Genomic DNA, 15713 nt, shown 5'->3' on the forward strand with positions numbered 1-15713 from the left:
GCTTTTCTGTTCTTAGCTCTAGCCAGGCCACAAGTGGAGTATTATGGTTCAGTTCAGAATGCCACGTTTTAGGAAGGACATTGATAAATTACATGGTGTCCAGCCGAAAACGACCAAGATGGTAAAAGGCCTTGTGAGGAATGATTGAATAAACTAGGAATATTTATCCTGGAAAAGAGGAGGCTTGGGGCTGGGGAATGATGGTTGTCTTCAAGTATTTGGCAGCATCAACACAGATTTGCTCTGCTTGGGATCAAAAGGCAGAAACTCAGAGCAGTTGATGGAAATTGTAAAAAAGACAAATTGAGGCATACCACAAAGAAACATTTTCCTAGCACAGGTATTCATAAATGGAATGGGTTGCCTTTGGAGGTGGTGGATACCTTGGGAATAGTGATTTTGGTATTCTGTGTTCATAGATTCATAGGATATTCAAGGTGAAAGAGACATGTCTTATTCAAAGCATGTAAATCAAGGATTCCCAATATCAGGATGGATGCTTACGTGGCTTTTTCTACCTGAACCTAATTTTTTACTTATATTTGTTTCCCAGCATCTAGGGAATGTCATTGGAACGTCCAACTTGCCTCCTACAGTTTATTCTCTTTCTCAAAAGGAGAAAAAAAGGAAGTGATAAACTGTTTCTAAAAAAACCTGGCTTCTAAGCAGTGAAGATTCTGGAAATGCATGTTATTTATTCCTATTCCTATCCCTATTCTATATTCCTATATATATGTCATAATGTAATATAAAATAATGTAACATAATATGTTCTAATATACATGATATGCATGTGTTTTGTTCTGACATCTCCAAATATATATATGCATATATGCTCTATGTAAGTTTAATTTATACCTGTATATGTGTACATATATAAATTGAGATATTTCACAATGAAATCCACAAGTTTTATAATGCACCCATAAAGCATACACAGTAGGTAAAATTATTTACGAAGTCCTCACTATGTACCAGGTGTATAATACTCATTATGTTTTTCTGGTACAGATGATGGCAGCCAAAGGGAAACAGTGGCTCCTTGCAAAGGGTTGGCATTTCTGTTATAATGCCTTGGCTTTTACTGCCTTCTTATTTATGCTGACTTCCTGGAAGGTGTCTTGAATCCATGGCTTCTCAACACTGGGTCATGACGCTCGGGAGCATTGCGTGGCGAAGGATAAACTCTTAGATACAAACCCAGGGTGAAATGAGTCCAGGGAGCTGGGGGCTGGGGAGCTGGGTCTCCAGTCAGGAGAGGCACAAGTGGAAGGAAAGGCCATTTCTAGTCCAGCATAATCCCCTTGTCTGAGCAGCAGCTGCAACAAATGTAATAAGTAGTGATGCTTATCTGCCCTATATCCTGAATATTACAAGCACATAGCCAGCTACAAAGATGTCGCCAGGACCATTTTTTACTTCCTGCCAAAGAGAGTTAGGGCAGACAGTAGCTTGGGACACACTCTGCCTATACTCCAAAAGTGGAAGGCTGTCTTTATATTGGAATAATCACTGCAGTGCATGAGGTTTGTCTGTTTTCAAAGCAGGTATACAGGCAGTATGGTGAAGGACCGGCCTGAGAATACAAATGATCTGGGTTAGAGTTCTGTCTGTCAGATATACTCACTGTGTATTTCCAATAGCTTGAAAAGTTTGCGGACTCATAATTTTTAGCCTGGAAGAGGAGCTTTTTGGAATTGCTGAAATGCATATGTATGTGTGTGTATATTTGTGTGTATGTGGTCTTGTGTTTTTATGATCAAATCTTTTAATATGTATTTGAGACTCCTTTGTTATCAATTAGTGCATAGGAAACGATTAATAAGTGCTATAGAATGAATCATTGTGTGACCATGGACAAGTGACGGTGATCCAGGTAACTTTCTAAATATAAAATTATAGACTATTTCCTGGTCTGTATCAGCAGGAAAACTTTCCCCATGGGAAGTTCTTCATTCTAATAAAGTTATGAATCTGGACATGCCAACCCCATCCCCAACCCCCAATCGATGATTATTTTAATATAATTTTCTGTCTCATTGGTGGCCAGTCCGAACTCGTTTCTAGAAAAGGGAGGGAATTACTGATGTAGGTGCTTCAGATGGTGAATACAAATGATATAGACCATTGTGTCGGGTAGTTGTGTAATATCACCCTTTGTTTTGTCCCATAGGCCTCCAAGGTTGTTGCTCCTGAGGCTTCTCAGCTGCCATATACACCTCTGCCTCCTGGTTCCCGGTCACTGACCAGTCACCAAGGTAGGAACTTTTAGCCTTTGATCTCTTTGCACAGCCTGAAGGGCAGGGCCATAAACTTTGCTGAGTGCTTCTCCAAGGTCATTACTGCTTCTTTGCCACTTCAGAGTGAGCACTGTGCTTTGCAGGCAGTTGATGAGAAAACCATACCTGTCAAGCTTACAGATTTCAACTCATATTAAACAGGATTTAGTGGCAGTCTATGGGGAAAGCAAATAAATCCATGCTATAATATCATTTCATGATTTTTTTTTCTTTAAATAAAGAGATTATGGTACTTACGTTTTGCTAAGTAGATCATTACACCCAGCACTGGTGATTATTGAGGGAGATTGGGAAACCTGTTAGAATTTGTTAAGATAAGCATTGTTTAGGAGTTTCAACAACTGAAATCTATAATTTCAAAAGATTCCTGCTCTACATCATGATGAAAAGGAATTCTGCTCTGCCTTCGGACATTTTACACTGGATTCTCTGTGTGCCCGTGTCTCTTTTGATACTTGTTCTGACTTTAAAAATGGCACCTGCCTCCAAAAGCCTCAAATTCCTGCTGCTGACCTCTGGAGGCCCTCTTCTGAAAGGGGGCGGGAGTCAGGCCCAAGTCAAGCTTGACAGCACCTTGCTTCCTAAACTGGCTTCATGGAGTGAGAAACTCTGCACTTCAGATCCGGGGGAGGAATTGGGAGGGTGTGCAATATGCGGGGGTGATGTGTTTATCCCATTTTTCCTTGTGATGGCAACCACTCCTCTACGCAGAGCCTGTTAAGTGAAAATAAGCTTTCAAAGGCTTAGTCCAGATTTAAATTGAGGATGCAGCACACCCTAAACAGCATTTCCTAAGACAGGAAACATCTCCAGTGATCTCGAGGGACCAGAGGAAGCCAGGTCTTGGGTTTTTCCCACTCCGTCATCCCAGCTGCATTTTCAGCTGGGGGGGATGGGATGGGAGGGGGTGAGAAGAGACTGTGCAGGCTATAGGCGAGGAGTCAGGCTGGCCCTCAAAGAGACCTTATTGGTGTTATCCAAGTGACATGTTTATATTCTTAAGGAAGTCATTGGGGAAGCTTTCCAGAAATCCAGGTGTCAGTAAATGGGGCTAGGCCTAACCTGCTTGACAGTTTCACTTCAACATGAAGTGGAGGGAGAGGGAAGAGGGAAGAGGTTACGCCTTCAGGGTATGCGAAAACTTGATTCACATGATAGGGGTGTTCATGAAGAGTGGTGTCTAAATGGGACATTTATACATCTATAGGCATGAAGGAAGCTAACTGCAGGGTGAACTGTTTAAAACAACCTGACGAGCATACTTTTGTAAAGTAAATAATTCTTAATTTTATTGTTTAGCTCCTAGGATCAAAAAGCTAGAGCTAGAAGGGATGACAAGGACTATAGTGTCCAACCTCCTTCTTTTACTTTCAGGGAAACTGAGCCCAAAGTCACAAAGATTGCAAGTGTTGGAGGCAGGATTTGAACCCCAAAATTCTGATTCTGGGGTTAGTTTTTTTTTCCCCTTCTTGCTGATGTTTCCTTGTGAACCTGTGTTTTCCTATGATGATTTGATAAAATTACATGATACTTCAATATAATAGGATTGGGACATTAAGAGAGTGAGAGTGGAGGGGATTGGCCCCAAATATCAGTTCTGTTGGTCTATCACAGGGCCTGAAATATCTGCTCTTTGGGTTACTTTTTTTTGACCAATGGTTAAAATGTTAAATATGTAAAGTGTAAATGTAAATATGTAAATATCACTTAGTACCTGCTATGTACAAGACATTGTGTCAGGTGCTGAGATACAAAGATGAGAAAAACAAGACTTTCCCTGTCCTCAAGCAGCTTCCATTTCACTGAGCTGAAGGAACATAGAGGCATATAAGAACATAAAGATAAGTTTAAGACAAGATCATTTGAAGAGGAAGAGAATGGTAGCAAATGAGTATTTTACAGAGTAGGCGATACCTGAGTGTGTTGGTAAGCAAAATGGGCTCTTAGCACTCAGTTCAACCAAGTGCCCTTGAACAGTTTGGCTTTTGTTTCCTTTGATTAATTCAGTGTATTTCATTGAGTCTTACTAGTTGCTAAGCCCCAGGCCCAAACCCCTATTAGCTGCTAAACCTGTGTGGGTGTGAAGCTCCCAGGGTGCTAAGGGGAGGTGCTAACTCAAGAGCCAATCATAGGAGCCTAAGTTCTGGTCATTCAGATGACGTTTGATGATGTCTGAAACAGTATAAGAAGAGAAGACAGAGCTATTTGCGCAGGGCTGTCACTCTTGGTGGCTCACGCTGATGCAGAGACTCCAGGCAGCTGTAGCTAAGAGCCCTCCAGCTGGTAAATCCGGATGTTGGGACTTTGTTAAACTCCGGTAACTATGTATTGGGATTTGAATCAGACAAGGTCTGTCTGTCGATGTTTGTACTTTGTTTGTATTTTGCTCTGAAGTTCAGGGTGCTGGCTTTTTCCCCTGAACTAAGTGAGTGATTTTTGTATGCTGGATTAAAAAAAAGCTTGTTAACCCCTTAACGTTGCTTTCCTTAGTAAAGCAGATCAAAAGAACCTGGGCTTTGGCAGCATTCTTGTTGTTGGGCTTGTGTTGGTCTTTCACCCCTACAACAGCTCCTAGCCAGATTGTTGAAACACTGAGCTGAACTTTGAAGGAAAACTGAGGCTCTCCGATATGAGGATGAGGAGGGATCACATTCCAGGCAAATGAATTGGTCAAGTCTGAGGGGCTGCTGCTAATTCAGTGCAGCACAGTATAAAAGGGACTAACAGAAGACAGGAAAGATGAGTAGAAGTCGCATTATGGAGGCCCCCTGTCTTGTATATTATTCTAGAGGCATCAATGATGGATGCCCTGGAAGTTTTTTGAACCAGGAAGTGACATATTCAGACCTGTGACTTAGAAAGACTATTTTGGTTGTGGAATGGCAGCTGGATCATGGAGAATGAGGCAGGAGTCAGGAAGAACAAATGAGATGGTGTTCCAGTAGTCTGGGTAGAAGTGATACCTACCTGAAAGTGACTGGGAAATATGGCGCCAATAAATGGGGGAACCAGGAAATGCAAACTGGGGGGTGGGGGTAGGGGGTTCAGTTGAGTTGAGTTTTGAAAGGAGCTAGAGAGTTCCAAGAGTCAGAAAGGAGAAAGGAAAGTATTCTAGGCATGGGGATGCAAAGACATATAGCGGGAGATGAAACATCATCTAATGAAGAAAACAAGTGGGCCTGTTTGGCTTGAATGTTGAGGGCCTGAAGGGGAATAATGTGTAATAAGCCTGTAAACATTAGATGAAGCCAGAATGTGAAAGACATTAAATGCCAGATGAGTTTGTGTCTTATCTGGGAAGCAATGGGAAGCCCCTGAAGCTTCTTGGGAATGAGGGTGACATAGTACACCTGTGTTTATGAATGTCTATGGAGGTATTCCAGAATTGCACGGAGAATAAATCAGAGAGGGGAAGAGACTGGATACATGGAGACCAGTAAGATGGTTACTGTAACAATCTAAGCAAGAAGTGTTGGAGGCCCAAACTAGGATGGTGGCTGCATGATTGGAGAGAAGGGCATGCATAATAGAAATGTTTTGACATCAGAATTGCCAAGACTTGGCAACTGATCCCATGTGGAGTATGAGTAAGAGGGAAGTCTAGTATGATCTAGAGCTTGAAAACCTGATCACTGGAAGAATGGTGATTCCCTCAACATAGATAAGGAAGTTAGGATGGGACGATAGGGGAAAACTAAGGGAGAAGCCAACGAATTTCCTTTTGGCTATGTTGAGTTTGAGATGCTTATGGGACATGCAGGTAGAAATGTTCAGTAAGCAGTTGAAGATAGGGATCTAACACTCAAGGGAGATGGTGGAATTCATCTCCATAGAGATTGTAGTTGGACCCAAGAGAGCTAATGACATCGCTGGAAGAGGACAGGGCTAGGAGAGAGCTCTGGGACTCACCCATGCATCAGGGATAGTATATGGAAGGATAATCCTGCAAAGGTCACTGAGGAGGATCAGTCACAGGTAGGAAGAGAACCATAACAGAATGAATACTCACCCAAGGAAAGGAGAATATCCAGAAGGAAGAGATAGTTAAAAAGATCAAATACAGCAGAGAGGTGGAGAAAAATGAGAACTAAGAAAAGGATGTTAGATTTAGCAATTAAGAAATCACTGGTAAAAATAGGGCTCTGAGTAATATCCAAAAGAAGAAGGAGGAGGAGGAGGAGGAGGAAGATAGGAGGAGGAGGAGGAGGAGAAGAAGAAGAAGATGACAACAATGACGACAAGAAAGAAGGTCATTGACACATTTTTAAATGCACAGAAGCAAATAGAACAAGTTCAGAAGGAACAGGAGCAAGGACAGCTTTGAAAATAGTATATTGAATTTTTTATTTACTTGAAAGAAAAAAGAAAAAACTACATAGGTAGAGATTTTTACAACTTATGTACAAGCCTTATTATCTGCTCTGCTTTGTGATAATGCTTGTTTTATTTGGGGTTTGTTGAGTTTGGAATAAAAAAAACAGTTTAAAAGAAGGCATTGGCGACCTTAGAAAGATCAGTTTCCGTCAATCAAGTGGTGGGAAGGGAAACCAGATTGTAAGTTTGGGAAGTGAGTGGGAGGTGAGAACTTGGTGGTCATGCATGTATAAAGCTTTTTCTCACAGTGTGGCTCTGAGAGAGAACAGAAAGATAGGAAGATAACTTGAGGGGATGATAAGGTCAAATAATAGGTTTTTCTTGTTTTGAAAGGGGGAAATCTCGTTATGCTTGTAGAGCTGAGAGTTAACTGCATTGAGATGAGAATTGAAACCTAGAGCTGATAGCTCACAAGGGGATGAGGGTAAAGAGAAAAGATGAATCATAGAATCTTAGAATCACAGAGAAGAGTTGTAAGGGAAATCTGAAGCTACCTAAGGTCCCTGGACAGAGCCTTGAGGGACTCCTTTCACAAGGTGTAAATGAGCCTGAAAAAGAGTACTAAACAGAAGGAGAACCAAGCTAAGAAGGGAAGGAAAATCCAGGACTACAGGGTAGTCAGTTTATCAAAAGCTTCTGTGAGGACGGAAAAGGAAAACTGAAAAAACAAAACCAAACAAAACCTCAAATCGACCAGTTATTGGTAATCTTTGGAAGGGCTAGGGATAAGAAGTGGGCCTGTGATTTCACTGGTAAGTAAGGCAATCCCTTCTACCAAAGCAGATAAGCACTTCCTCTGAAACACAGAATTGTAACCTTTGAGAGAACATTTTAACTTGAGCAACAGAAAAGGAAGACAGATTTCAAGGGGTTAAGAAGTGAGCAGTTGGTGAGGAAGTATGAGCAGTCTTTCTAGGACTTTGAAAATGAAAAAAGATGGAAAGATAAAATATAGCTGAGATCTAGACACATCTGTAGGCTACAGGAAAGGTGAACATAAATGAGAGAGACTAAAGATGAAGCCAAGGAGGGGAATGAACAAAGGGTCAAGGCCAAGAGCAAATGAAAGGACATGGGATCCAGTAGGCCACGACATAAAGGAAAAACACATCTGTACTGATTCTTTGTATAAGTGCAATTTAAATTTGTACCGTTACTCATTTGTTTATCACATGCATGTGAAGGAGTTGGTGAGTTTTCTGTGAGGGGAAGGACCAGGGGACAAGTATATTTTGATGAGAGGTTGGGGAAGGTCCTTAGGAGGCCTATGCTTGTCACAATCAAGCCCAACAAAGCTGCTGATATCAAGAGAGACAGGAAATAGAAAGGAGAAAGGAAGGTACGGAAAGTAAATCAAGAAAGTGCCCCAATGGAGCTTGACAACTTTCTCAGTTTTGCTTAGGGCTAGCTCAGTCAGATGAATTGGCTTCTGGTCAAGAGCAGCAATTAAAAACAACAAAGAAAAAAACCCCTTGCATCATGAAATAGAAGATAGTTCTTCCATAGTTTCATAGAGGTCAATTATTCCAACAGTGCCTCCCATTTCCACCTCATAAGGAAACTGAGAACAGAGTTTAAGTGATTTGTTTAAGGTCACACAGGTGACCTTTCAAAGCTGCGGAACTGCACCCTACCAAGCTATTTCTAGGCTTACAAAAGCCAGCAGGTTGAGCCCCACAGGCGGTCTGGTTCCCGACTTCTGACAAGGAAGGAAGAGGTCCACAGCATGTATGCACCGACTTATTGTTAAACGGAAAGCATCTTATGTGTAGTAACTGTTTCATTTCTTCTTGGTCTTTATGTGAATAAATCCCTTTGGTGTGTTTAATGTCAGCTTTCTCCTCCAAGTTGGTGCCAACTTGTTTTGACTTCATTGTGGATGTGCCTTCCACCTTTCCTCATGTTCCTCACATTCTCACTCTAATTGTTCCCTCACCTTGGTGTCCTTCCAACACAATCTGAGTTTCATGCTCTAACATAGCATGATGGTCTTCACTTTTGACTATGGTACCAAATCTCAGATTCTTGTTCCATGCTTAGGGCCTGATAGTGTGGTTGACCATGAGCCTTTCACATTGGTGGGATACTATATAGCGTGGTAAATTGGTGGATTTTTCCTAGGAAGTAGGCAAGGTAGGATAAATTGCAGGAATTTGGGGAGAATTTTTTTGGTCTCCAGGTTGGTACCACTTAATGTCAACTCTCTTTGACACTTAAATTAATAAAACTGTTTTAAATTGCTTAGTGTATGAATCATGCAGCCTGTGAAGTGTCAGATATTGATGCCAATGTCGAGGCCTCTTCTAAAAGTTTATCTCCTAACAAAGTGGACCTTTTGTGGGTAGAGTGCACAATGAAAGAGCAAGTGCCAATTAGCAGGAGCAAGGTAAGTGTTATCAATCATACTAATAATATCAACATTTCATCAAGTGATGCCCTCTTATAGCATCTGATACTGGGCATGCAAAATTTTGCCTGGAAACAATATTTACAAATGGATTGATTCATCCTGGTCCCAATGCTTTACAATACATTAAAAAATCCACCCAACATGCTGGATGGGAGAAGCTGTTTTTTAATGTTTTGTGTGACCACACTTTTCCCAGAGTATTGCCTCTCTGAAATGTGCCAAACTTAGAAGTCCTTTCTCTCTCTGAGATAAAAGATAAGACTCTCTAGTTTGAAGAGGATTGCCAAGAGAATTAGGAAGTCTGTGTTCTAGTACTGTCATTCATTCTCTTTGTGAACTATGGAAAGTCACTTAAAAAACTTTTGTGACTCAGTTTCCCCACCTTTAGGGAACATGAAAATAAACAGCTCTGCTTTGTAGGAATCTTAATCTTCAACACTAATTTTTCAGGTTAAATATGATATGTACTTTTTTCCCTTTTGGATATTTAAAAATACTATAGAAAATAAAGTCCTGAAAAACTTGGGTTAAGTTTTGCCTCCCAACACATATTGTCTCTGAACCTTAGGCAAGTGACTTAACCCCTGGATGCTCTAGGCAATTCACTAAGACTATAAGGGGCCCAGAAGTTGCCAGCCTGCATTTGTATAGAGAGTTTTCTGATCTTGGAGTTCCATGTGAATCATAGATTCAGGCCCCATCCCCTGTAGTCCATGGATCTGTGATCTCATGGATGTTGGTATTCCCTCCACCAGAACAGATCACAAGCCATCTATGCCTTCTGATCAAGTGTAAGTCTTATCCTCACACATGCAAAAGTCCATCAATGAAAATCCATCAGCTTGCTGGATGCCTTCTCATGATTCTTTGGATACTTTTTTGGAAAGCAGTACAAATCTGATTGTTCATCCATTAGCCCTCACTGTAGCAACAAGACTGACTGGGATACTTCCTAGGTTAATAATGTTCTCATTTGTTAGAGACGCATAAAGTTCTTGGTAATATACTCCAACCTGCTTATACCTATCATGAGTCCTTCGGCTATATTTTGGAGTACCTGTAATGGGGATTCTTCTGCAATCCTTGTGTTTGATAATTAGTAGCCACATGGAGAATGTTGTTGTTAAACATACAGGAGGGGGCTTCCATGGGAGTAAGAAATTTAAGGGTGATTTAAAGTTCTGTTCAGTTTCCCTAATGTAATTCAGACAGATTATTACCTGTTTAAATGTAGTTCATTGTCCTTAAGGTTCAGGATTTATATACTGATGAACCCACTCACTAGTATGCTCATCTAGCTTAATCCCAAAATCCAGGAGCTATGCAGAATCCATCACTTTAAACAGCGTGGATGAGTAAGGTAGTCTCTTTTGAGTGATTGTGGATCTCATTGGGAAGTCCCGAAGAGAACCCCTTTTCTATATGGTATTGTACAACCTGCATGTGTCCTTCTTGTGTTTTCATTGAGCATATTATTGGCACATATACCCAAGAAGTCGATAACAGAAAGGTTCCATATACACCAAAATATTAGTAAGAGAACGTTTTGTAATGTCAAAGAACTGGAAGAAATGCAGGTGCCCATTAGTTGGGGAATGGCTAAACAAACTATGGTATATGAATATAATAGAATACTATCGGCCAATAGGAAGCAATGATTATGAAAAATTCAAACAAAAATGGGAAGACCTCTATGAACTAGATGAACGGTATAATAAACATAACCAAAAAACCAATATTTTCAATGAACTATAATAATGTGAAAAACAAAAATAAACACTGAAACTGAACACTGTGTAGTGATAATGACCAAGCTTAGCTCTGGAAAAGAGATGAAGGGATGTATCTTTCCTTCCTTCCTTGCAGAGGTCAGTGAATGTGGGTGTACAATATTGTATATGATATCAGACCCAGCTGATTTATTACTGAACTATTCCTGCCCCCATCTTTTCATCCTTCTTACTAGGGTTAGCTTCCTCAATCAGGGAGATAGAATGGACATATTCTGAAATTAATGTAATATACGATCAAAAAGCATCAATAAAAATAATATAAACTTTTAAATAACAGAATATACTTGTTGCATGAATAAACCATTCTTGTAAACATTATAAAGATGAAAAAAGCAGCATATGGGGTGGTAGTTGTTGACACTCTCTTGATCATTTTGTTCAGGGGTTAAAAATACAGCCCATGATCTTTTCTATTCTTTTGGAATCTCTCCCTCTTTGAGACATCTTGAAAATCAATTCCTGAGTGCTTTTAAAATTGTGTTGCCTCCAGCACAGATTACTTCTGTATCTGTTTGGTCAGGTCCAGCCACTTTTCCTGACTTCATCTTCTTAGGTGCCAATGCCACTTTCTTACATAGCCCATTGAGCACTGATGGCTTCAGACCAGAGATGGTAGCTGAGCTACTGTTGATGATGAGAAGGGTTCACCATGTAAAAGTGGGGACATCCTTTCTATCTCACATCCCACAACCCACTCTTTTAAATACTAAGGCAAATGACTTTTGCCTACTTATATTGCTTCGATGGCAGAATTGTCATGGAGAAACACATTATTTTGCTCTGGTATTCATGATTATCATTGCCTGTAGATTATGGGCAAGAGAATCCCTTTATCTGAAACATAACTTCTTCTAGTGTGAAGTCCCCAAATTGCTGAAGGGCTTGCAAGATTAGCACACAACTTTGGAGGAAATGAGGTTATGTACACCCAAATGAATCAAGTTGGAATTTGACCCCAACCCTAGCATCATAGGCCCACTAATGCTTCCAGTAAAAATGAACAAATAATCTCCAGCAGGTTGAACCCAGATAGGTAATCTTTGCTCAGACATATATGCTTAAACTTCTCTTTCAGATCTCATGTCTATTGTCAGAAAAGTTGTATCTGCCAAATAAAACTAGAGAAAGAAAAAAAAAAACAATAAACATTTTAAAAAGTTTAAACTCTGAGACTGTTGTTCAGGGCAGACTTAGAGAGCTGGGGTTCTTTCTTTGTGAAGCATGTTTTTGCCCTTCTACTGTCTTTGGACCAGTTGAAGGGTATAAGGAAGAGTCCTGAAATGCCAGCATGGCCTCACCCTATGCTTCCATTTGCCTCTGAAACCTGAACAAAACTGTGACATGAAAAAGTCATCTTTTGCTTGCCCTTGAGTCAATGGGTGAACGTTGCCAAGAGATTAATGGTTGGTTGGTTGGTTGTCCTTCATTCTCAAAGAGGACCAAAATGACATCACTATGATAGAGTCAAGTTACAGTGAGCTCACTTACAGTATGAGCTCGGAATGCTCTACTACAAGTTGGGCACAAATAGTCCACGTGAACAGTTGGGGTGGATTCTCTAAATAAGGCGAGTTGTAAACAAAGCTCTCTAACAATTAGAGATATCCTTGTGTGCAGTGGGCTGCCTCAGGAGATCATTAATCAAAGGCCTTATAACCTTTTGTCAGCCTAGAGATTCTTGTTTAAGTATGAGATAGACAAGATGGCTGCTAAGGTCCCTTCCAACTGGAAAAAAGTCACATCTCCTATGGAGAGTCTGATCACATATACACATATACATGTGTGTATGTATGCATATATGTGTGTGTTTGTGTGTGTGTGCATGTAAAAGGGAGGATTGGAAGAAAAGCCCCAGCTCCATTGGCCAGCTTTAACTAGGCTAAAAAAGAGGGCTAGTATACTTTATAATATGGTTTATGGAAAGTGTATGCTTTTAAAATGTTCCCCCTCTCTCCACCTGTCTGAACATGGCATTTCTCTGATGGTTGGTTTCTCTTCTAATCCATTCCAAATGTCTCTAGCTCTTCCTGGGGAGAAGGGACCTCCCAATGAACTCAACCTGTCACCTAGTTTACTGAGTGCTTTATGCAAATCTCAGATAGGAATATGATGAGCATCTTTATGAGGAGGTTATCTAAAATAAGTATCCCAGAGTGACAGAGTGTGACTAAACCTCCATCCCGTGGCTGCAGCACAAACCTCTTTATCACCTCATTTTTTTCTTTTTTGCAAAGTATCTCCACTTGGATGTCCTATAAGCATCTCAAACTCAATCTGTCTGAAGCAGGAGTTGCAGGAGTTATCTTCCCCACCCCTCCAAGCACAATCTTCCTCCAAACTTTTCTAATACTGTTGAATACACACCCCCACCCCACCCCCACACACCCACACACCCACCCACCCACCCATACACACACACATATTTGATTTACCTTTGTACATATTTCTCCCTCGATAAGTTCCTTGAGGGAAGGGGTTATTCTATGTGTATAAGGATTCTATTATTAACTATCACCCATGGAAGTGGTATCCATAGCAGGGGCCTTGGCCTCCAGTGGGATGGGCATGGAATGAGCCTAAGGGTTACAAGAGTGATCAGAGCGTAGGAAACTGAGGCAAATCCTTCTTACACTAGATTGAGAGGTTTGTATCCATCATGACCAGTTTATCTCCTTCATTCAATATAGCCCAATGGTTCCATACCCTGGCCCCTCTCACAGCTATGTAAGCTCCCATCCTTTCCTTCTGCCTGGTATGCATTCTCAGAGTGGTTATAAACTAACCTTCATCTGAGCACCTGCACTAACACCCTCTCTACAGACCCATACCCTAACTTCTAAGATCACCCCCTGGCTCTTCTAGATGTTCATCGGCTGGCTTTGCTCTCTAGGCTATCAGCCAGTGAGTAAGACCCCCTCTCACCCTTTTTCTTTTTCTGGTGGGCAAAACAAGTCATACAGGGTGAGGAGGCATGGATAGATTTCAGTCTTTATCACAGGTGTCATTTCTTGTTTCTGCTGAGGGCAGTTCCATCATCCTTCAGTCACTCAGGTTCACTAGTGTGGTGTCAGACTTGATTCTCCTTCATCCTAAAATTATAACTGATAGCTTGCCGAATCTTGTCACTTGTGTGTTCTCAGTGTTCTCTTGCATCTGTCCCCTTCTCTTCCTCACACAGCCATCATCCTAGCTCAAGGTCTCATCATTTCTTGCTGATACTATTGTCATAGCCTCCTAATTGGTCTTCCTGACTCACTTTTCCCTTTCTAGTCCATTCTCCTCACAGTTGCCACATTAATTTTCCCAAAGCACAAGCCTGGCCATGTCACTGTTCTACTCAATAACAGCAGTGCCTATCTATTGATTCTAGGAGAAAATGTCATATAATAGTCATTCAGTGCTTTTTAAGTGTCTATTTTATGTTATATAATCAATAAAATTATACCCGCATCTAACCCATAAATAAGAAAATATGCACAATATGTACATAGCATGGCTGAACTGACCTGTGAGGGCCAGTCCTTGAAGTACGAGTAGGTATTCCTATCCGGTTTTTTGTCTGGGTGACCATAGGATTGACTCAGGGGTTTATGGCTTGTACTGATGAAATGTCCTTTCATTGGCTGCATGGCTGAAAGGCATGCTGCCCCAGGGGTACAGAGCTGGAACTGAGTGATTATACAAAGCAAGTGATCCACTCTTTCATCACTCTCTTCTTTTGGGGCTTTGAGGAGGCAAAATGAGTTGGTACTGGTTGAGTGGGGGAGGGGCAGGCAGGAAGCCTTTCCCTCTTACAACCTCAGTGCTGAGCTTATGACCACCCCTTTTTCTTCAGAAGTATTCTGAGGACAGGATCGGGCCCCATGAACATTACAAGGTCTCAAGAGATTGAAGGATGACTGATGGTATTTTCCCTTTAACTAGAACCCAAGTAGAAGTTAGGAGGAGGAGGAGGAGAGGAGAGAAGAGGAGAGGAGGGGAGGGGAGGGGAGGACAGGGGAGGGGGGGGGAGAGAGAGAGAATACCAATAGCAGGAGAGCAGGAGAGAAGTAGCTGGGCATTGAGAAGCCCATCCATCACTGATATCATGCCGCATTATAAACTTCTGAAAGTTCACAAAGAGAGGGAAAAATAAAGGACTTCCAGAGGTTCCATTTTGCCTCATGCATTCTCTGCCCTGATTCCTCATTGCCACTGACTAGTACTTACTCTGCCTCCCCCTCTACTGACCCCCACATTTGTGGAAGAGTGTGGCCCAGGATATATGGGAAGGGGGGGGATGTTTTGTACCAACTCTCCTTACTTTATTGATTTAGTAAATCCCTTTTATAGCAGCTAATGGAGTCTGGATGATTTTTCATGGGGAACACACCAGTGGTAACTTGTGTATGATTTTGTCACTAGATCCCTGAGAATAAGAAACTCCCTGGACGCTAAGTCCAACTATGAGAATGGAAATCAAGGATGTAACCATGGAAAGGGTGTTACACATATGTTTTTGGGGGGATGCTCAATTTTTTATTGCTAGGGATATACTGTAAAAGAAAGTTTGAAGACCACTGTCCTATAGAATGTAAGCTCTGTGATGACAGGAATTGTTTCATTTTTGTCTCCCTTTCCAAGAACCTAGAACAGTCCCTAGAAGAAAGCATTTGGGGCAGCTAGAAGAAAGCAGGCTCTTGGCACAGTGAGTAGAGCACTGGCCCTGGAGTCAGGAGGACCTGAGTTCAAATCCAGCCTCAGACACTTGACACACTTACTAGCTGTGTGACCTTGGGCAAGTCACTTAATCCCAATTGCCCTGCCTGCCCCCTTCAAAAAAAAAAAGAAAACAAG

General features: G+C 41.3%; 1 protein-coding gene across 1 annotated transcript in view; it reads left to right on the forward strand.

The window, feature by feature from the left end:
- The window catches only part of LRMDA (leucine rich melanocyte differentiation associated), a 1324152-nt gene that overhangs the window by 1092492 nt on the left and 215947 nt on the right, over positions 1–15713 (forward strand). The window contains 1 exon segment of the mRNA XM_036736266.1: positions 2174–2258. Coding sequence (XP_036592161.1) covers positions 2174–2258 — 85 coding nt within the window.

Source organism: Trichosurus vulpecula, chromosome 8 (assembly GCF_011100635.1).
Source record: "Trichosurus vulpecula isolate mTriVul1 chromosome 8, mTriVul1.pri, whole genome shotgun sequence".
Taxonomy (NCBI): Eukaryota; Metazoa; Chordata; class Mammalia; order Diprotodontia; family Phalangeridae; genus Trichosurus; species Trichosurus vulpecula.